General features: G+C 36.4%; 1 protein-coding gene across 4 annotated transcripts in view; it reads left to right on the forward strand.

The window, feature by feature from the left end:
* sbf2 (SET binding factor 2) overlaps positions 1–23,849 on the forward strand; it is a 309,070-nt gene that overhangs the window by 21,302 nt on the left and 263,919 nt on the right. For all 4 annotated transcript variants that reach the window (XM_056462363.1, XM_056462364.1, XM_056462365.1 and 1 more), the window contains exon 2: positions 7,192–7,277. In XM_056462363.1, coding sequence (XP_056318338.1) covers positions 7,192–7,277 — 86 coding nt within the window. The remainder of the gene's footprint in view (positions 1–7,191; positions 7,278–23,849) is intronic.

Raw genomic sequence — 23,849 nt, forward strand, 5'->3', positions numbered from 1 at the left:
GTTAATGTGTCAGACTCCAGTTTTGGATAGTGAATCATTGTTTTGTCTGTCTTCCAGCGCAAAGCAGAACCACACCTCACAACAAGGTTTGGATGTGTTGATGTCTGCCGTAAGATGTGTTTCGAGGTCATAGTGCAGATATGCACATGTCAGGACCAGATCTGACTCCGTTACCGAGTTTGATGTTTGTGTCATGACGGTTGCTTAAGACTTCGCTTGTTTGAAATGTTCTTTAAACAAGTTTACAACATGAGATATAGAGTGGAAAACACCGTTTGACAGTGTTTCTCACAGGATGTTATCGAGAGAGGATACTTACTATCATGTGTTTCTGTTCTGGTGCGGGGTTCAGAATCAGGACACGGCAGTAACGTTTAATGTTAATGTCATGTTGTGATGAACGATGAGGGAAATATGAACTAATCAGAGTAAAATGTTCTGGAATGGGAGGACGTCTTATTTGCTGGATGGCTCAGACCTGCTTTAGTCACAGGTACAGTAAGTACTGACAGCACAACACTGTTGCTGTTCTGCTAACCTATAAGTGGACTTTATAGGGTATTACTACACGGCTGTCTGGAATACTCTGTTCTGATTGGTCAGTTGCAACATTCCAAGGTATGTTCTTGCGTGATAACTACCGCTTAATAACACAGGCTCATCTGCGAACTTCAAATCACCTTGACCTTCAATGAATACGTTCACATCCATATACTTACATCCTTATTCACATGCATTAAAGTTCTCCGACCCTATGATGGATTTCTGCCAATTGCTCAAGTTCACTTCTGTCCTTGTGTAACACGTCTTAATTTTAGCTTGATGAGGTTCTAAAATAACGAGTTGTGTATTCCCCAATATGATTAAAGCCTGGAGTGGAGTGAAAACGCGTTACTTTTTCTACTAAGGGTTCTGTATAATCGCTCCGCTGGGTATCCACTCCAGGTTTTCCATTCCCACTCACAGATATACTACTCTGTTCACTCCATTTTAAAAGTTTCATATATCATGTATGCCTGAATGGTTTGTAATGTAATGGTTTGGGAATTATTCAACACATTTAATAAATAGAATTGCACAAACATGTTCAAATGTATTCCTGAAGTGTGTGCATCCCTGTAATTTTCTAACTGTAGCATGTTAAAGGTGTTGCATTTAAGCTTTTGACTCTGCTAAAGGGGGTCATACATTTCAGAATTCTAAACATAGTTTTCTATCAGGGTACACACACCGACGCCGCAAGTCGGCGGCAGTCGGAGGCGCCCAGCGACGACTCAGGACACTGTTCATTTTTCTGCCACGCCACAGAGCGTCATCTGGTTAGTTTTGTTTAAAATAGCATGCGAATGTAAGCGTCTGGTGTGCGATACCTTAAACTGTCATGTGCGCGCCGTGTTGCGGCGCTGATCGACGCATTCTGTGTGTGATGGCCTTAAGTATCACTAAGGCAAATATTTTTGCAGAAATAATTTTAAAATGTGCTAAGTTAACATACTTGTTTAACAATAGCTTTCAAAATACACAAACTGGCAATATTAAAGTAGTTTAAAACATCTCTTTTTTAAATTCTATTGGTCTGAGCCATTTAAATAAAGTGCTGATTAAAGAAATGTGGCCAGAAAAAAAAATTGTCTGTCACGCCATTGATTTTGACTCTTTGGTGCCGTTTTGGGAATGAATAATACATAGATTAGTATATGCTTTATTTAACCGGATTCGTTTATTTTTTATTTTTTTGTCAGCTTTGTGTTTTTGACTGTTTGACTTTTGAAAACTCTATTGTTTGGTTTTCGGAAAGCGTTTAAGTCAGTGGTTTGCAGGTTAGCAAAAGGATGTAGTTGAAGTCAGAATTATTAGACCCCCTGTTTATTTTTTTCCCCAATTTCTGTTTAATGGAGAGATTTTTTTTTTAAACACATTTTTAAACATTTTTACTTTGTAAACAATTTTAATAACTCATTTCTAATAACTGATTTATTTTATCTTTGCCATGATGATAGTCAATAATATTTTACTATATTTATTTTAAGACACTTCTATACAGCTTAAAGTGACATTTAACGGCTTAACTAGGTTAATTTGACAGGTTAGGGTAATTATGCAAGGTATTGTGTAATGATGGTTTGTTCTGTAGACTGTCAGAAAAATAATAGCTTAAAGGGGCTAATAATTTTGGCCTTAAATTAAAAATTTTTAAACTGCTTTTATTCTAGCTGAAATAAAACAAATAAGACATTCACCAGAAGAAAAAATATCATCAGACACACTGTGAAAATTTCCTTGCTCTCTTAAGCATAATTTGGGAAATATTTAAAAAAGGAAAAGGGGGGCTAATAATTCTGACTTCAACTGTATATCTGAAATGTACAATGTCCAACAAAACATACACAATGTATTTTAAAAATAGAGGCTTGGGCATGTATTCCTGGACTGGACTGAGACGTAAATAATGCAAAAAAGAGACAAAATAATGCTTTGTGTCATAGCTGCATTACTTCCTCGCCTCTGCAGTGTTTTTTCTAATAATTCAACTGCCTGTTGTCAGGTTTTCTTATATTCATGTATAAAATATATCCTCAATCTAAAGTCTGCAAATCCTTTATCCCTAATCTGGTTTAGCATCTTAAAGAGTTTCCCGTGTTTGATGACAATACAGGGTATCGCTCTTTGAATTAGAGATGCTGTTTATCATAAAACACAGTTTGTATCTCTTTGCACACTAGCAAGAGGAGCTCAGTCTGTAATATTTAGCCCAAGCCCATGTTTTGACTTTTAAAGCTATGATTTTATCTATATGCAGGTTGTCTGACAGCGCTACTTTTTTCCAGGAAAATAAAATGCAACACTCTAAGAAATGCTGGGTTATTTTTACCCAAAATATGGACTAACCCAAACATTGGGTTAAATTTGGTCCTATTAATTTAATTCAAAAAATTAACTCAGCAATTTGGTTAGTTCCTATTACACCCAGAATTGGGTTTAAATAACAGAATATTCAAATTAAATGAATAGTTTATGCAGATTAGATACTTTACTCACCCATATCGGACCCCAGTGACTTCCGCTGTATCTAAAGAAAGAAGTATTTCCACAGAAAGCAATGAAATACAGCCTTGAAATGATAGCAAGTTGATGACTGAATTTTCATTTTTGGGTGAACTATCCACTTCATGTCATCTCACATCAGGACTCAATTTTCCTATTATACACACAGTCAGACATTTTTTTACCAAACATTTTCCAAACAGTCAGAATCAAATTCTTTTTTTTCAGATGTTAACAAACCGTGTCCAAGAGCAATATCTTTATAAAGTTGTCTGTCATTTGATCGGTCGTTTAGTCCAAAAATCTGACAGACCTGCAAAACGTTTGTCCAACACATATCTGGCCTGTTTTGTCCATCTGTAGTAACTATTGTTAATGGTATTTCCAAACTCACATTATAAAAACTAAAGATATCACCAACATACTCTGTGTTTACTCCAGGTTCTAGTTTCCTCTTCCAGATATTATCAAAATGTCAGACAGTGAAGTGAAGTATTCCCCAGATAAATACATGAGGAATATCTTGCTTTCACTTCATTTGTTTTTAGATTGATAATGTCTGTCTTACTCCACGTGAACTCTTCAAAGTGCTTTTAAATCCTGAAAGCCTGGGTCTTTTTGACCTCTTAGTCATCATTCCTTAAATGGGCTACATTCTCCATTTTTGGTTGTCCTCCAGCAGTATTTGTGTTCATAAGGAGCGGTTTTGTCAAATTACAATGTTTACACTTGTAAACGCTAATTGATGAAACCCTCTTGGTCCTGTACACACAATGCTTTCTTTGTCAACAATGAAAAAAATGGGAGAGGAAAGATGGGTTTTGGTTGCCAAAAAGACTAAAAGGAATGCACGAAGAGTGATTGTGTGCCAGTTAGGAAATCTGGAATTGCAATCACATTTAATTTTTAATGGACAGGATTGTCCTAATTTGCCACATTATCTGTTGGTGCTGTTTTTTTTTAATTATTTAGTTTTTTTTTTAGAGGTTTTCACCTTTACTGTCATAGGACAGTGGAGATTTTAGAGACAGGAAAGCATATGGGGAGCAGAGATACGGGAAGGGTCGGCAAAGAACCTCGAGCCTCAATAGGGAGGGAATCGTACCTAGCTTGCCGCGAACACCTAGGTGCCATGTGTCGATGCACTAACAACAAGGCTATTGGCGGCGACGGTGCTGTTTGTTAAAGATTTAAACGCTACTGTTGAAGTCCCCCTGTTGTGATGTTTTAAAGGTTTTTTAATGTTGTTTTGGAGGTCTCCATATGGTTGAAGTATGCCTGTTGTGATGTTTTAAAAGTTCCTGATGTTGTTTTGGAGGTCTCTAGTGGTTGAAGTCCCCCTGTTGTGATATTTTAGCAATGTTTTGGAGGTGTCCTACAATTGAAGTTCTCTGTTGTGATATTTTAAGTTTCCTAGTTTTGTTTTGGAGGTCTTCTACCAGTCCGTCCAGGTTTTTGCTGGACTTTTTTTGAATTTTTCCGGCCTGAACTGCTGTTTTTCTTAAAATTTGCCTCATGTTTTTATTTATTTGCCATAAAATACATACCACACCCAACAGTCTTAATTCAATTTTTAAATTACCTTTAGAACCCAAGAATTATTGGCATTTCTTTTTGTGAATGTGTGTCGTGATGATTAAAAACATCTAGGCCCCGAATTTGCTTAACATTTTCAAAAAAATTGAGCTTAGCGACATTTTGTGAAGTTTGCTTGATTTTGTGATGATATCAGCAATAGTAAAATCCTAGAGGGACTGTTCTATGATAAGTTTGCTAAGGCTGCACAATTAATTGAAATGAAATCGCCAGAAGGCGCTCTAACATGTGGAAACTTCAAACACACATGAAGAAACACAGGAAATCCTCATAGACATAAACAGAACGTTTGACCGCTTTCATTGGTTCAACATGATTAATAATTACATGACTATGGAATCATCTCACTGGAGTGTTTATTATCTAAACACTCGAATAAAGTTTTGAGTTTCGGCAGTTTGAAACCACTTACCAAAGCGAACTTTTTGGGGTAGTGTGTTTTAGCTCCTAAACACCTTTGAGCCATTGGTCCGTTGGTACTACGCAGTTGGTGGTTAGAACGAAGAACGAATTTGCTTGAAGTATACCAGGCCCTTAATACAGTAATTGTTGACTAATTGTTCAGTGCAGAAAAACCATAATAAAGTCACCTTATTACTGAAGTTTACCCATGTCAAAATGTTGCTGAAAGAGCACATCTGAGTTAAAACACAGTACTCAATCCCCCAGTGATGGTTGGTTTTAGGGGTAGGGTTTGGGTCAATGCCTCCTTTTAAAAATCGTACACTTTCGTTCAAAATAAATCATAAGAATTTGTAAAAATTAGCTACTTCCATGACAAACTTTTACTTCTCTGTAAGTTAAGTTTCCTTGAGAGATCCGACTGGATTTACAGAGTTATAGTCTACCCAGCAGGCACACAAATGTCATAAGATGTTAATATTAGTTTAGCTTTAAGTCATGATGTCGGGTGACTAAATTTTATGTTTAGCTAGTGTCTAAGGACAACGTTATTTTGATGTCCATTAGGGCTGTGCAATATGGACAAAATAATCATATTGTGATTGTGATTTTATTTGGGATTTTGGCAACTGTTTTTGCTTTTTAGACAAGGTACATACATCCATTCTAAATGTATTGGGTGCACAAGAAGTGCATAACAAAACATTTCACAATGAAATAACATACTATTAAGTTTAATAAACAAAACTGTAGTAAAATTGTTTTTACAGACAGCATACAATAAATGTGGTGATGGACACTTGTTGCTCTTCACAAAGTCCCCATGATGCTAAAGCTTCTTTTCAACCTTCAGATATATTTTCTCCAGTGTGATCTTCTGGGAAGAATGCTGTTTGCAAACATCGACTTTTCATTTCACAGTTGTCTTAAAATAGTGGACCGTTAAACTCGTGTTCGGCTCCATTGTTCTGCTGGACCACATATCTGTGTTCGTGGTGAACTATTTTGCCTGCTTGAGCTCGTGTTCAACACTCGCCTTTATATTTCTCCTACATTTCGGGAGCAAACATAGCAAATCATGTGAAACTAGTGCGAGATGGCAGCGAGATGGTATCTATCTGCTTTTTTGTTTCAATAGACTTGTGATGATTATGAAAATAATAATTTTTGTTGGAATAATCATTTCACAAGTCTTGCAAATTACTTTGCTCTGTGACACAACCTCTCTCCTGAATCTAAAATACTCCCAAACAACTGACCTTGAATTTCTGTTTGGCACCTAATCATTTTTATTTTGACCTGCATCCATATTGTACGTTCTTTCCTCCCGCTCACCTATTCGGTTCTTCCGCTCAACTTCATCGTGTGCGGAGTGAGCTGGTTAAAATCTTTCTCCCACTCAGCTTAGCTGTAATTGCCCAGTGCACTGCGTCAGCTCTTGTCAGCTCATGTGCACAAGCAAGTGTTCTGAATAAAAATCTAAATAGATAGATAGATGAAATTGCAGCGTTATGCGGTTTAGAAATCGCATGTGCTTTAATCACGATTTTTCTGTTATTGTGATTAATTGCACAGCCCTAAAGTCCGTTTTACGTTGATATTTTATTGATTTTGGGTTGTGTTGGAAAGTGACAAATCCAAAGTCGAGCCAACCAACATCTTAAACCAACATCATATTGACGTCAAATACCGACATTTATTATTCGTTAGGTATGGCAACCAAAATCCAACGACTGATAGTCGTCATAGCTGTAATATCCACACAACATCAAGCTATAACATCATTAGATGCTGATGTTTGGTTGTTTTTAGGTTGCGTTGGAAAGTGACTAAAATCTAACATCTGATGTTGGGGTCTTGCATCAAACCGATTTTCATTTCCACCCAAAATGCAACATCCCACGACGTTGGGATACAACACCAATCTGACGTCACTTTGACGTCCTGTGACTGCTGTGTAAAATGTTCCTAAAATATTAGTCAATTTTACAATTTTATGACCACGTTGCAAAATGTAAGACTGGAATTGGTGACAAATTGTTCCATGTGGAAAAAGCATTACTACTGAACTTTAACCATGTAAAAATGTCGCTGAAATGGCACATCTCTGTTAATACTTAATGTCTTTTTTTCCTCTGTAAATTTTAGGCTCTGGTGAAGGATGTGGAAAGATCATTCAACGATTCCCCAAAAAGGACTGGGATGGCACGGCATTTCCCCAGGGTGTGGAGATGGTAAGAAGTCATTTTTGTTCTGTTTTCTGAAAACCGAAAATCAAAAGCAGACTTAGGCCATTTATCCATGAACAGCTGCCTTCTAAAAGTAGCTTAATGGAAACAAATAATGCAAATTCTACCTCATTGTTTTTCCCAGTTGTTCCCGATGATGGATTTTCAGGTTTTGCCATTGGTCAGTTTTTGACCACGATCATTCTAAATAGAACAAATATGACATTGTTGGAGGATATGAATTAGTCTTTATTTTTTGAATGCATCTGCCCACATCCTCAGAAAACTCATGTGGTTCTTATATTGGCCTTTCCTTTGGTCAACAAATGCGTAATCATTGTTTACTTAAAGGTCTATCCCAGTTGCCTTCATTTGCTGTAATTGGAGAATTCCAAACAGTCCCATGTCCTGTCCATTTCTTAAATTGCGTGCAGAAGTGCTTTGCTGTCCTTTTGGTCCGATCTAATGTTCTTCACGGTGCTGCCCAGTTAACAGACACAAATCAACTCAACACAGGTCCAAATATTTGCTTATCGCAGCCTGAAAAAAACATGCTGTATACATTAGTGGCACTGGCTTTAACGTTGTCCTGGTTCTTGAGTTCAGAAGTTACCAAATTCCATCTCAAACTGTTTGTCTGCAATCTGGTTGATTGTTTGTTTACTTCTTGTTCTTTAAGATGTAATGCGGAAATCTTGAACTTTACTTGAAATCATAGGACTGAAATGGTGGCCTTTACTGTTGCTTTTTTCCATACAATACTTTATTAGTCTATCTTTTTTCAGAATATATTCATTCATTAACAATACATTTATTTCACAAATATAATATGAAATACACTTACTTTGGGGAATTAAGATAAGATTCATGCTTGTATTTTGAAGAGGAAAAAAAGGTGATGCAGCTGTCCTCATACTATTATAATGATAAACATTTTTATTTAATTCTTAAAGAATAATTTGAAAATGACAAAGCTAATTTTCGACAAAAACCATTTACTAAAACTGCATATAAGACAGTTCAAGTAAGTTCTGTGGTGCAACCAACATGCAAAAAAACTAAAACATAATAATAATAATGTGATTTACTAACGAAATTCGTAATTTATGGAATTATTTGCAATTTCGTATGAGTTATTATAAACTCATTTGTAAATTTTAGTACTATTTTCTTTTCCCCCAATGACTTTAAGAGTGGGGTTTCAAAAAAATAAAAAAATCATAGTAATTTAAAAGTGTATGAATTTGTATAAGTGACCCCTTTTCTGTAAAATAGTTCTGTTTCAGGCTGAGATCAGGCTGGATTTACAAAGTATTGCTCTATAATGTTGTCAAAATATGAAAGTATTTTACCTTTTCATAACAAGGTTGTTAAATCCCATGAGTTCCTAAAATATATTTATAAATTGATAATTATTCACATCATTAATTTTGTCATTGTAAATGGCTTAACACAAACAAAAACTTGACAGTCAAAAAATTATGTTTGCTGTTTGTTCAAACTACTTATTTAAAATAAGCCGAGGCAACATAATTCTTGAGCTTTTTCAACTAAATTGTTTTATGTTCAATCCACTTAAATTTGCAGAAAAGAAAAGAGGTTGCAGAAAAAAAACGGGAGCGCTAGCATTTACAGCGAGGAAATGACATTCGATGCGGTACAAAGTTTGTTGTTGTCTTAGAAATAACTTATATTGATTGCACAGTTATTCTGCAAACTTAACGTTAAAGTGAGCGCCGTTCATCTGACAGGTCCATTTGTGATAGCACCCTCTCAATGGATATTGCATAAGATGAAATGGCCAAGCATCCCGCCCGAAATATGCAACTACCTTATTGAAACTCCAAGTGATTTTACAAGAGAGAAGTTAAAGGCCTACAAGTGTTTGTATACCAACAGTTTTGTTCTGTGTGGTCAGGTGCAAGAAATAATGTTCCGTGATTACCAGATTCAAAACTTTGTAGTGCTAAAAACTGAGGTTCTGCCTAGCCAAAGACAAGGAAAGAAGGAGCTATACAAGGCCTGGGTAATCATCAACAATCAAAACTGCATTATGACAGCAAACTGCACCTGTACGGCAGGGTATGTGAACTTACACTTTTACGTTTCATTCTAAGCATTCAGTGTCTGCAGTTTAATTTACCAAATTTAACTGTTTTTGCTAAAATCATTGCTGCAATCAAAAATGAGTCATGTGTATGATTCAGCATAGCGTGAACTTGCCTGGAATGAAATGGGAACTGCAGAGTCGAGCATTTTCATTCAGCTCCCTTTTAGCCAAAGATGTCTGCGGTTGGCATTAGGCATGGGACAATAACCATTTTCAAGGTAGAAAATTCATAAGAAAAGATTCATAAGAATCTTATACCGGCCCATGCTTGGTTGGCATTAAAAGCAGTGTGGTGTATGGTAAAAATTAAGTTTTCTATTTTTGGAGAATTTGGCATCCTACTGCACAACACATGTTTGCTGTTGCAACTGGCCTCTTTTTGCAACCGGGAACCCGTGTGACGTCATTTGTGACAAAGGTTGGTAATTCCTCTAGAGCATATTCGATTAACGTCTCGCATTTTCTCTGGAGTTTTATGTAATTTCTGGTGTTTCATTTTCAATTTGCGAACTTTAACTGCAGTTTGGCACTTTCACTTTCATTCAGGAACATTTCATGCATGCCTCCATGACAAAAGAGATATTAAATGCAACTGTGAACTGCTGAAAGAGTGTTGTTTAAATGGCATTTGATACCACACACTGAATGGGAGAAAAAAACTTCTGAATTTCGTGGAGTATGTATCTGTGGTCTTCACTGACTCGGTAGGTGCAAAGAATAGTGTCAAACAGCCATGTGGGTGTGGACCATACTGTCCCAAACTGCAGCAAAGACCTACATGATGGTAATAGTTTGATTACGGTGTTTACATTTCTGTAATGGACTTTAATAATGCGACTAAAATCGGCATACTCCACATGTCTTAATTCGATTTTGGTTTAGTTTGATTATGTCCTTAATCTGATTAAATTAATCAAAAATGGCTGTTTACATGTTAAACTCTTAATCAGAGTATTGTCTTAATCGTATTAAAATCGGATTGTTGGTGTCCATGTAAACGTTCTCACTGATGCTTTTTTTTTGTAAAATGATTAATATGTGGACAGTTCGATGTTTACAGAAATGTACTTAATGCATGCGCCACGTGATGTTTTAGAATCCTAAAATTAAAGCTTTTTCTAAATGTGCTGTCAAAGCTTTAAACCAACGTGAATGCAAAGAGGACATTTCTGAGAGCTTGGCACGTGTGTTTTTGCACGTTGTGAGCGTTGTCATTGAGCCAAACACAGACTGTTCTCTCTCTCTGTTTTCTTGTTTTATTAGTCATTTAAGTGTGAGCGAACCAAAGAAATACGTCTCCATGAGTAAATATTTATGATATTCGCATCTGATGTTGAAAGTTTGTATCCGATCTGTGGAGGACATTGTCTATAATTTAGCATGATAAGAGACTCAGTGGCTGGTTTTCAGTTTGCCCTGCTGTTGTTGGTGTTACTTTGCTGAAATGCTAAAATTGTAACAGTTTAAAGTAGCCTTTCTGTAATACTCATATGGCCAATCTGCCTTTGTCTTGTTACCTTTTGTCTTTTAAAACTAGATCTGATCAAGTGGCATTTACCAGTTGTTGTATTGATCAGACGAGACTGATATGTTTTTTTTTATTATTATTATTAAAATTCCCGTTAAGGTCTTTGAAATGTGAATATTTTTAAAGTGAAATTTAACATAATCGCAACTGAAATATGAAGACAGGGGGGGACATATAGTAGCTCCTCCCCTTTTATAAAAACAGCCAATAGTGTTTTGTTTTTTCTCAGCTCTGCCATCAAATGAAAAGCAAATAAGAAAAGTCTTGAAGTGGGCGGGGCATGTCAGTTGCTTGAGAGCTTTTGATTGGTCAGAAATTTTGATGAGAGATTGTATGTGGTGATAAAAAAAAGTGCAATAAAAAGTGAAAATTACACCAGTTAGATGGAAAAAAAATGCCAGTTAGGTGGAAACTACAAGCTTTGGATGTTTATATAAGCTTTATAGCATCTAAATGAGAACTGTGTCACTGTTTTGGAGCACACTAGATTTTAGATATCCTCAAAACTAACTATACTCGTTCATTCATTCATTCACTTTCTTAGTCCCTTTATTAATCTTGGGTTGCTACAGCAGAATGAACCGCCAACTTATCCAGCATATGTTTTACGCAGCGAATGCCCTTCTAGTCGCAACCCATCACTGGTAAACATCCATACACACTCATTCACACACTAAAGGACAATTTAGCTTACCCGATCCACCTACACCACATGTCTTTGGACTGTGCGGGAAACTGGAGCACCCGGAGGAAACCTACATGAACACAGAGAGAACATGCAAACTCCACACAGAAATGCCAACTGACCCAGCCGAGGCTCGAACCAGCGACCTTCTCGCTGTGAGATGATTGTGCTACCTACTGGGCCAACGTGACGCCATACTAACTATATTGGTACATCTAAAAAAATGTTATTAGGATTTCGCGGGACCTTAAAAGACTGAAGACCCTAATTAAGACACTTTTTGTAATACACTTTTATCTCTAAAACATATTTTATTGCACTGCCCATTTATTGCACTGATGCTTATAGAATATATTTAATGCTATGCACTCATAACACACAGATGTGTTATGCTAATCACACAGTATAATGACATATTTCTGAACGCATCATTAAGCCACTCTACCAACACTTTTACATTTCGACTTATCATATTGTTGTTAAATAAAACTATTCAAATATAATAGCTACAATGTTTATAGTCATGGGTTATCAGGGATTTTTGTTTGTTGCTTTATTTATTTATTTTTTTCACTGAAGGTATCAGGTACCGTTAGCAGACTGTACCTGTTAACTAATGCTAACATGTCAGGATAATATACATTTTATGAGCTTTGTCTTCAAAGTAGCCACTTCAAAGGCTTGGTGTTAAAAGGAAGATGACCAGAAAAGTATAAGGTAAAGTTTATAAAACTACTATCAAGCTACACAAATGGTAAGTAGCTCAGATGTTTTTATTTTTTATCTTTAGTAAATTATAGATTATTTTTAAAGTCATGCAAAATGATATTCAAGCTAAAACAATTTAAATATAATTTTTTTATGTTAAATCTTTTTTGTTCATGTAAATTCAGCCTTTTCTGTCTTAAAATCAGGGAGTTTGATATTTGACTTGTCTTTGTCATGATCACAGTAAGTAATATTTAATACACTACCTGATAAAAGTCTTGTCATCTATCCAAGTTTAAGGAACAACAAATAATAATTTGTTTTCTAGATGATCATTTGGTATCAGAAGTGGCTTATATGAAAGACAAAGGCCTCTAGATTACGCTTATTTTACCAAAATAAAATATGATCGTGCCTTGATTTTTAATTATTTAATTAGGACAGTAAGGTCTGACTTTGCTTAGACAAAAGTCTCGTCACTAAACAGAAATAATGTCCAGTATAGAATATAAAGTCATGGTGTTGTGGATAAAGAATTAATATTGTGTATGACTCCCATAAGCTTGGAGGACTGCATCCATACATCTCTGCATTGACTCAAATCACTTAATAAAGTCATCTGGAATGGCAAAGAAAGCATTCTTGCAGGACTCCCAGAGTTCACCAAGATTATTTGGATTGATCTTTAATGCCTCCTCCTTCATCTTACCCCAGACATGCTCAATAATATTTATGTCTTATGACTGGGCTGGCCAATCCTGGAGCACCTTGACCTTCTTTGATTCCGGAACTATGATGTGGAGGCTGAAGTGTGAGAAGGAGCGCTATCCTGCTGAGGAATTTGCCCTCTCCTGTTGTTTGTAATGTAATGGACAGCAGGCTGTTGATGTTGCCATCCACTATACAGAAATTCAGCTTAAAGTGTGATTTAAAGACTTAATTAAGTTAACTAGGCAAATTAGGTTAATTAGACAAGTCACTGGACAACAGTCCTGCACCCAAAAAAAAATATTGAGGCCAATAATATTGACCTTTAAAAAAACTAAAAACTTCTTTTATTCCTGCCAAACCTAAAGAAATGTGACTTTTTTCCAGAAGAAAAAATATTATAGGAAATACTGTAAAAAAATCCTTGTTCTGTTAAACATCTGAAATATTTGTAGGATACAAATTTCACTATTAAGGAGGGCTAATAGTTTTGACTTTATTGTTATTGCTACTGACAGCTGAGGTAGCCATTAAGTCATATTGGCTGTTAACATTCATCTGCCGAGAGGTGAAGCCATGAGCTCTGTCTCCCGCTGATTCTGCAGGAATCAGGAAAAAAAATGGACTATAGCGAAAGTGAAATCAAATATCTTCCAGCAGGTGGTTGAGGATCCGGTCAGCCAGCAGGTTACACAATCTGGGTCAGTCCGTGGCCTTAACTGTTGTTTTTATCATCGTGAATTATTACTGACTTATGTTTGTGATTCTAAGAGGACTCGATCTGTTTCCCACTCCAGGAATGATTTGTTTCGTCTAACAGAAAAAGCGGGGATCGTATTTTACTCAGTTTCCTTGATTTAAACAGTCACATCATTTGGTAAAATACAATGAAGACCCTTTTTCTCAAGAACCGCTTGTATATTTGAAGGCTTTTATTCATACAGACTGGCTGGCTTCAGAAAGTTTCAGGAATGTCCTTTAGCAGTGTTTATTTTGTGTATCAGTGTTCTTTGTGTCCGCTCGGACGGCCTGCCATTTACTAGATTTGTCTTGATGCATTATTATTTTTATTTTTTGGAGAGAGAGATTTTTGTAGATGTTGGAACCACCAAGTCTGGCACCAGTCATCATGGTCAAAGGGGTCAGTGTAACATTTTTTAAACTGAAAGCGGAAACCAAAACTTGCTAGTAAAAGCCACATGTGAGCACACACTCCCTCACTGGTAACAATTATGAGGACACCTTTCCAACTAATAGGGTTTTTGTAGGTTCTTTTGGTCCAGTTACGCTATAGTAGGACTGGGCAGTATATATATACATTTTGCGCCTCATAAATATTCCATTATTTTTCAAAAGCAAAAATTTTGATGAGACTCTTTTAAGTAATAACACAGATTATTTTATGTCATCTCTAATAATAAGGTTTAGTTGTGTATTTTGGGACATTTCGTCTTACAAATATTAACTTTAAGACAAAACTATTTCTAATTTTGACAGTCTCAGCCTCCTGAATCATACGTTCATCTTCAATTATCATGAAAAAATGTCAAATTCTTTGATTCATTAAGTCTGTAGTCTTTTTTGTGTGTTTACTTTACTAAGTTAAGTACACATTTGCATGAAACATCTATTTTCTGTATTATTTGTCATTCTCAATATAAAAAAATTAATTATTGCCTGTGTCCTTTCTTTCTGGTCAACTCTGTTATATCAGTTTTTTAAAAGGACATATCTTAAAATGATTTGAAGACAAAGAGTATATTATCGTGACATTTCAGTGAATTTCTCATTATTTAGAAGCATTATGGTCTAAATGGCCATAGCCCTCTCTATGACTCTCACCTTATACATATGCCCAATTAGAGATGCACAGATTAACCGATTTCACTAATAACCAGGATTTAATTCGTCATTGTTAATTAATTGTAAAGCTTCCCAACACCGTGTTTCGGCATGGAACAAAACTGCTTCAACTAAACAAAGTTATGCCAAGCAGTAATAGGGCTATAGCTCTGTACAACCCCCATCTTATACAGATGCCCAATTTGGGATGCAACGTTTTACAGATTTCACTATTAACCGCGCTTTAATTCATCACGGTTAATTAATCGTAACGGCTTCTCAACACCCTGTTTTTGCACAAAACAAAACTGCTGCAACTAAACAAAGTTATGCCAACTGTGCACTAGTTTGAAGTTTTGAGCTTGCACACCGAAGCTAATACGCACGCACACTGGATTAACTATGGCTGAGGTTATAAGGGCCATTCACATATTATATCTTTTGTGCACGCAAGTTCGTTATTTCCAATGGAGGCAATGCTTATTATTATTATTATTATTATTATTATTATTATTATTATTATTATTATTATTATTATTATTATTATTATTTTGTGCTGTATTAATTGGCTACTGAGCAGCAATAATTAACATTTTAAATATAAGGAGTTTTCATTTGATTTTCAAAACTAGTGGTGTTTTGAAATAAATGGATGCATAATAATTGTGATAACCCTGACTATAATCATACAACCAAAATCTATAAAATCTATAAGAAATGGCCTATCCACATTAAATCCCTTTTTACAAATAAAATTAGCAGCCTCAAATTTCAGTTTATCATCCAAGATTGTGCCCAGATATTTATGCTCACTAACTTTCTCAACTACTTAAACATTTATACTAGTAGAGCGGTGTCCAAACTCGGTCCTGGAGGGCTGGTGCCCTGCATAGTTTATTTCCAACTTCCTTCAACACACCTGCCTGGAAGTTTCTAGTATACCTAAAAAGAGCTTGATTAGCTGGTTCAGGTGTCTCTAATTGGGGTTGGAACTAAACTTTGCTGGACACTGGCCCTCCAGGACTGAGTTTGGACACCACTGTACTAGTACATGCATTAGATATAGAGCTACAGCGAAAATCAATAAGCATCTATTTAGTTTTCGAGACATTAAGTTGTAAAAATGAGTCTTTGCGTTAAGCAACAAAGTTGTCCAACACTGGGCTATTACCCTCTTTATGATCATGCAGAAGACTGACAATGACAGAATCATCAGAATACTTGATTATAGCGTACAGAACATGGTAACATAAGACTGTGCAAAATATTTGTTTGTTGTACATTAAATGTATACCATATGTACAATTTGAAGCCTACAAGTAAGTGTTTTATTTGATGGCAGTAACTGTAAATGATTACTGTAATGGGGTAATCCAAGTTTTTGGGAAGTTAATATCAATTTAAATTTCTCAAAAATGTCTATCTTGAACAATCCACATGTAGACAAACCTAGACTGACTCTGTGCTGCTGTCGGTGTGTGTTTCTCACAAATATATGCAATGTAATGTCTGTGTTTGCGTGAACAAATAGTGCAGTTCAATAATTTTTTACAATATCCAAAAGAATTGATACTGAATTGTTTCAAGAAAAATAAAAAAATAAAGACATGAATCACAAAATTCAGAAAACTGATAATTTACGGACCTTTTTTTTTTTTTTTACGTCAAATCAAAATGTTATCAGTGCCTTCACGTGTCCATTTTCTCATCTCACGTGTTGTTTTTTTGTTAAACACTATAGAATAACATTCATCAAACACATTCACGTCCCTTTGAACACTGCAGGGACAGCGCAGTGCATAGGGTGGGCGATCTGCAGTATAAAAATAGACCAGAGCTATATGTATGTCATTGCTTGTTAGTCATTGGGTGTGCCAGAACTCCAAGCGGCCTCCAGAATCAAGCCAAAGCTGTGCTGGATCTCAGGAAACATGGCTTGAGTTCATCTGCACAGCATCATCTCTGAAGCATTTAGTAACATGTGTAGAACCCCTTCAGCATAGTTTCAGCTCCGTCGGTTTACTCAAACATATCAGTATGTGTGCACATGTTTTTACTGATCTCCCGACCCAATGGATTTCTTATGCAGAGACTCATTCTTGCATAATATTTATGTGGTTTAAGATTCTTTTACGGAGCTTATATACAGTTAAAATTAGTAAAATTTTATATAAAATAAGTAAAAATTATTAGCCCTCCTGTTAATTTTTTTTGTCGTTTTCAAATATTCCCCAAATTTTTAATAAAGCAAAGAATTTTTCACAGTATGTCTGATAATATTTTTTCTTCTGGAGAAAGTCTTATTTGTTTTATTTTGGCTAGAATAAAAGCAGTTTAACATTTTTTTAAAAACTATTTTAAGGTTAATATTAATAACCTTCTTAATATATTTTTTGTGATTATCTACAAGACAAACCAACGTAATACAATGATTTGCCAAATTACCCTAACTTGCCTATTTATGCCTTTAAATTGCACTTAAGGGTGTTCTCACACTAGGTTATCCAATCCATGCCCAGGCAGATTTGACCACCATATTTCCAGTTCGTTTGACAATTGTGAGTGCTCCGAATCAGGCCCAGGCACGATTTGGTTGGCTGGCCCTGGCCTGGTTGGAAGAGGTGTGCCAGAGTGCGGTTCGGTTGGGCTTTTGCACAGTACACTTGTGTGAATGCAAAGCGTGCCTAAGCGCTAAACTGAAGATGTGATGTCACTATTAAAGGTGATGTATGTAAGTTTTTGACTCCTCTAAAGTATAAAAATATCATAATATGTTTGCAGATATAAGAAACATGCTAAGTGAACATTAGTGAACTGCTACTTTAGCCAATTATATTTCAGCACCTCAGGTTGCCTTGGTGGAAAACCGCATATTTCATTCATTTAGTCAGGAAGGCCCTCAAAGTCTGCATCCGTGACCAAAATGCGACCTCCGGTGGACGGTAGCAGACTCCGAAATGAGGCGCAGATTCAGAGTTTCACATGAGGTGGTTATTAAATAGCAAATAATATAAATGTTACCAAGGTAAATATTAGGTTAGCAGGTCATACTGTAACCCCGTGTCCTAACAACACACTATTGGCCCGTTTCCACTGAGTGGTACGGTACACTTCGGTTTGGTACGCTTTTATGGGCGTTTCCACTGTCGAACGGCATACCGAACCTTACCATACCACTTTTTCTGTACTCTTTCAAAAGGGTACCAAAACATGAGAAAGGGTACCAAAAAACGGAGCTAGACGCGCAGCTGAACGCTATTGGTACGTCATTCGCTTATGCAACAAGCCAGAATGAAAACAAAAAACCCACCATGTTTAAAATACACAGCCAAGAGATTACAGCTGAATTACATATACATATAATAACGAGCCATGGTCGACCCGGGCTCAAACAAACCTTGTCGTTGTCTTGATGAACAGCCTCAAAGCCAAAAAGAAGAGCAGATTTACCCTGTGCCCCTTTTCACTAGCCAGTCTGAACTGCGAGCGGTTTCGCTTTGTTTTGCTTGCGCTCGCCGCACGTCTATAAAATCCTATGGGGATTTTATAGAGGGAACCAGTTTTATGCTAGCAGCCGATTAGCCTACAAGGTGACGTCATAGTTCCTCCACTCTATTCAAGACCACCATAGTGTGACTACACCCTTAAGCTGAATACTAGTGTCTTGAAAAAATAACTAGTAAAATATTATGTACTGTCATCATGGCAAAGATAAAATAAATTTGTTATTAGAAATAAGTTATTAAAACTATTATGTTTACAAATGTGTTGAAAGACATCTCTCTGTTAAACAGAATTTGGGGGAACAATATAATATTGGGGGGCTAATAATTCAGGAGGGCTATTAATTCAACTATAAGTATATTTTTTTGATGCTTGTATGAGAACACTGCTATTAGCTGTCTGTAATCCTTTATAGCGTTACAATTTTTGTTACGCATATCCGCCAGATTCCACAGAGGATCCGTTTAGTCTAGCTGTGTGGCTTTTATGTTAAGCCATTTATTTTGGACGAATTGTTAAATAACAAACTCATAAAAGCGCATTGCTGGGGTTAAATGTCCCCACCATCCCCGGCGCACTGAAATGAAGTGGCTTCAGTCCCATCTTTGTACTTTTAATGAATATAGTTTTTAACATACCAGCCAGGCAATTTGGATTTTGGTCTTGGTATGCAAATTGTTATTATTTGCAGATTTCCACCAGATCTTTTGTTTTTTTTTTCTGTTTCCGAACGGCAGAAATTCTTGCTTTACCACAACAACCCCCAGCGAACTAAATAGCCACAGATGAGGAATGTTCCTTGTATAAAAGGATAGAAAAAAACACCCCCATCGTGTTTACAGCTCTCGTTCCAAAGGTGTTTTCAATCTTGGAGGAAGTTCGCCAGCTATTCGGCTTGCGTGCTGTTTTTAACCCTGCCTCACATGAAGGTTCAGCTCGTTTCATGTAAATTCAGTCATTGCTTAATGCTTAGACCACAATAAAAAGGGACAACAGATTAAATGTCGTCTCTATGTGTGTGAACAAACAGGATTCATTCAACTCATAGATAACAACTGGCTGGATGGCTTGTAGGTGTTAAACAGATGTCCTCTTAAACTGGTAAAGTGATTAAAATATTAATTAGGTCCCATAAAGCTTGTGTTTTGATCGAAAACATCATGGCTGAAATGGTACGTGCTTATAGTCACTCATCTTGTTTTTTTGTGCTTGTTTTGATTTTATACAAAAATGTGTTTGCATTAGATTTAATAGAAGTTGAACTAAGTATTATTAATTTTAGGGATTGACGCTATTTTACATGGAGTCATAATAAGGTCAAATTTAATGCAAAGATCTCAGGCGGATTGAAGTAAATTAAAGTTGCCGGCAGCTAGCTTTCTGCAACTCTCACATGGTCGCCCACTGAAGCTAAGCAGGGCTGAACTTGGTCAGTACCTGGATGGGAGACAACATGGGAAAGCTAGGTTGCTGCCGGTGTTATTGAGACCAGCGGGGCGCTAAATCTGTGGTCTGGAGTCCTGACGCCCCAATATAGTGAAGGGAACTCTATACTGCTCAAAGAGTGCCATCTTTCGGATGAGACGTTAAACCAAAGTCCTGACTCGTTGTGGTCATTAAAAATCCCAAATTTGCCCACTGGCTTCTCTCCATCATGGTCTTCTTACCATCCCCATATCATAATTGTCACCTCTCCACCAACCAGCTAGTGCGTGGTGTGCGGTCTGGTGCAATATAGCCGTTGCGTCATCCAGGTGGATACTGCTCACTGGAGGTGGATGAAGAAATTCCCCTAAAAATGTGTAAAGCGCTTTGAGTGTCCAGAAAAGTGCTATATAAATGTAAGGAATTATTATTACTATTATTATTATTAAATGTTAAGGCGATGCGGTGGCGCAGTGGGTTGCACGTTCGCCTCACAGCAAGAAGGTCACTGGTTAAAGCCTCTGCTTGGTCAGTTAGCATGTCTGTGTGGAGTTTGCATGTTCTCCCTGTTCATGTGTGTTTCCTCCAGGTGCTCCGGTTTCCCCCACAAGTCCAAAGACATGTGGGACAGGTGAATTGGGTATGCTAAAATTGACCAACATGTATGAGTGTGTGTGAATGAGTGTGTATGGATGTTTCCCAGGGATCGGTTGCGACTGGAAGGGCATTCGATGCGTAAAACATATGCTAGATAAGTTGGCGGTTCATTCCGCTGTGGCGACCCCAGATTAATAAAGGTACTTAGCCGAAAAGAAAATGAATGAATGATTAAATGTTGAAGTGCTCCATTGTGGTCTTTAGGACATTACTGTTACTTTAATTCAACATGTATGTTTAATTCAATTTGTATATTCAATGTTTTTTTCTGGTAAATATATTTTCAAAGGAGCTGCTGACATGAAATTGACCCAGACTTTGGTAAAACAGGGTGCCTGCTGGGTCTTAAAATGTCTTACATTTCAAAACCCAATTTTAGGCCTTAAAAACTCTTAAATCCACTGAAATATTGTGTTGTAGGTCTTAAAACATTTTACACAGGCCTTCATTTACAGATCATGTTCATATAAAGCTATGCCCAATTGGGCCAACACCCATCCTATCACTAAGTCTCAATAAAAGTTTTAAGAATTTACTTATTAAAATGGTTTAATTATCTTCCTTACAATAACATTTGTTTTTAAGGTTTATACTTGCCTATTAAAAAAATCTTTAACGTTTAGCCTTGTGTAAGTCTGAAATTTCATTCATTATGGTCTTAAAATGGTCTTCAAAAGGTCTTAAAAATATCACCTGATTGAATGAGTCTTGGCGACGCAATGGCGCAGTAGGTAGTGCTGTCCCCTCACAGCAAGAAGGTCGCTGGTTCGAGCCTCGGCTGGGTCAGTTGGCATTTCTGTATGGGGTTTGCATGTTCTCCCTGCGTTCGCGTGGATTTCCTCTGGGTGTTCCAGTTTCCCCCACAAGTCCAAAGACATGCAGTACAGGCGAATTGGGAGAGTGTATGTGTGTGAATGAGTGTGTAAGGATGTTTCTCAGTGATGGGTTGCAGCTGGAAGGGTGGACCCAGATTAATAAAGGGATTACGTTGAAAAGAAAAAGCCTTTTGCGCCTACTAGGAGTTTCAGAAGGCTGTTATCATCCATCCTTATAGTTAATCAGCAATAGATCACATACGGCTGCGGCAGGAGGTAAACGAGAATTATTTATATTATTTATTAAATTTCCCATGAATTGTATTTTATTACGGTCTACTACTACCCTAAACCCAACCGTCACAGTAATGTAAAAACCGATCTGGATCTGGAGTCTTCTCTATTTGTACAGCTGATGTTGATGGATGAAAACGGTCTTCTGAGCCTACTAGTACTGGCCCATATCTATCAGCTGATAACCACTAATAAAGGCCATTTAATCGAGTGATAACATTCAAAGCGGGTGGCAGTATTTCTCTCGCTTGTCTGCGTGAAATGGAAACCCAAAGCTGGAAGGCTTTAAATGATTACAGAACAATTCAAGCTAAGAAAACACTTTAGCATAGGACAAGGACACAATGTAATGTATTGTAGCAGGAATGTAATACATTCCAGCTGAATCACAGCCGGCATGAGATTCAGCTTTCTGACATGTTATATTGCTTACTGTCATGCATTTAAAGTGCATTTGACTTTTTTTCAGAAGCAACTTGGATCCAATTAGGAGAAATGTCTAGTTCATCTTCTGTCAAGTTCATTCTGTTCTGTGGTTTGCGAGTAAAGACTACATGAGAGTTACTCAATAATTATTTTGTGTTTTGACTGTTATCATGGTAATGAAGTTCTGTGGATGGTTTGAGTGTCACAGTACAACTTGTTGTGATAACTTTAAACAGAACAAAGTTAATAATAGAAAGACTTTTACTTTTTCATGCTTTTTTTAATCTCTTAAAGGGGACCTATTAAGCAAAAGTAACTTTAAAAAATAGTTTCAGAAGGTTTTTTTTATAAGGGTTAGGAGTTGTGTGGTAACAGTATATGAATAAAACCAGCTTTTAATGGTAAATGTGTATTGATTTTATTGTTTATATTCACACTTGATAAAACCAGTCAGCAGAAACACTTTAATTGACATTCTGCCTTTGTACTTGTCATCAGAGGAAGAAAGCTCCACCCACTATCTCTCCCTCATTAGCATAGGACGATAGTCTTTTTGAATCTACCACTATGCTGACACATAGGCATTTGTAGCTCCGCCCTCTTTTAAAAAGAGCCCAATCTAACTTAAATTCAAAGCGACAGCCACCAAAACTTCACAATTAGGATCAAAGCCTAAAAGGGGCATATTCTTTATGTATTATTTATGTTGTTTTTGAGCTGAAATCTCACATACACACTCTAGGGAAGGGCTATTCAATAGGCGGCCCGCGGGCTGAACCTGGCTGCCGAGGAAATTTATTCGGGCCCTCAAAATAGTGAGGACATCAAAAATAAATTTAGTTCAATTGAAAAACTATAGTCGCTGTAGTTATGAAGTGACGTGCGTCTGTTCAATACAGCACTGCAGTTGAAGGCTGCGCAGAGCTGGAGTCACGTGACATTAAGCGGGTGGTGCAATTGGGCATATGTTTGTAGAAAAGGCCTTTTGTACAATGCATTGATATCGTTAATAGGGATGTAATGATTAGCAAGTTCATTATTTCCAATGGAGATATGCGCATATTGGGACCGGTACGCGTACGCAGTAAAAATTATCTTACGCTGTAGTGGTGAGAGTTGTGCGTGGCTTTCAGTGAATGTAAACAAAAGATACGTTTGACGAATTATTGCAAATTATTATTATGATTATGTATGTATGAACGCAGATAATAACAACAGTTCATTTAAATTGTTAGCTAATATATAGCTTAAATTAACATTAGACAAATACTATTTCTTATTTATTCTAATTTTTGATTATTTATTCAATTTTATGTCATTTATTTTCATTGTAAAATGATCACTCATGTTTAAATCAAAAACTTTTTCATTTATTTTTAAGTCCAAAGAGAGAAATGGACGACTGTTTGTTTTTTACTAATATTGTGTACTGTATTTGGTTACTGAGCTGCAATAAACAGCACTTTAAAATATAAGCAGTTTTCTTGTGATTTTCTAAACTAGTAGGGTTTTGAATTTAATAAATGCATCATAATTGTGATAAGCTTGAAACCATGATTATTCTTCAGACTATAATCGTACAACCAAAATCTATAATCGTTACATTTTGTTATGCAGTTCAAAACATAACAAATGAATGTGTCTGAATGTAGAAGCAGCCTACTTGAGCAATACACTGATTTGGTTGTGCTTTGAAATACAACATTTGAATATGTTTGTAAAAAAAGCCACATTGTACAATGCAGTGATGTTATGTAGTTTCAAAATACAATATATTTACAATTTAATGTAGAAAAAGCTAATGTGGGTATCTTAAGGAGCAAAAATACAACATATGGACTCTTAAATTGCTGCTCTCTCCAGCCCCTCATTTGGG

Source organism: Danio aesculapii, chromosome 7 (assembly GCF_903798145.1).
Source record: "Danio aesculapii chromosome 7, fDanAes4.1, whole genome shotgun sequence".
Taxonomy (NCBI): Eukaryota; Metazoa; Chordata; class Actinopteri; order Cypriniformes; family Danionidae; genus Danio; species Danio aesculapii.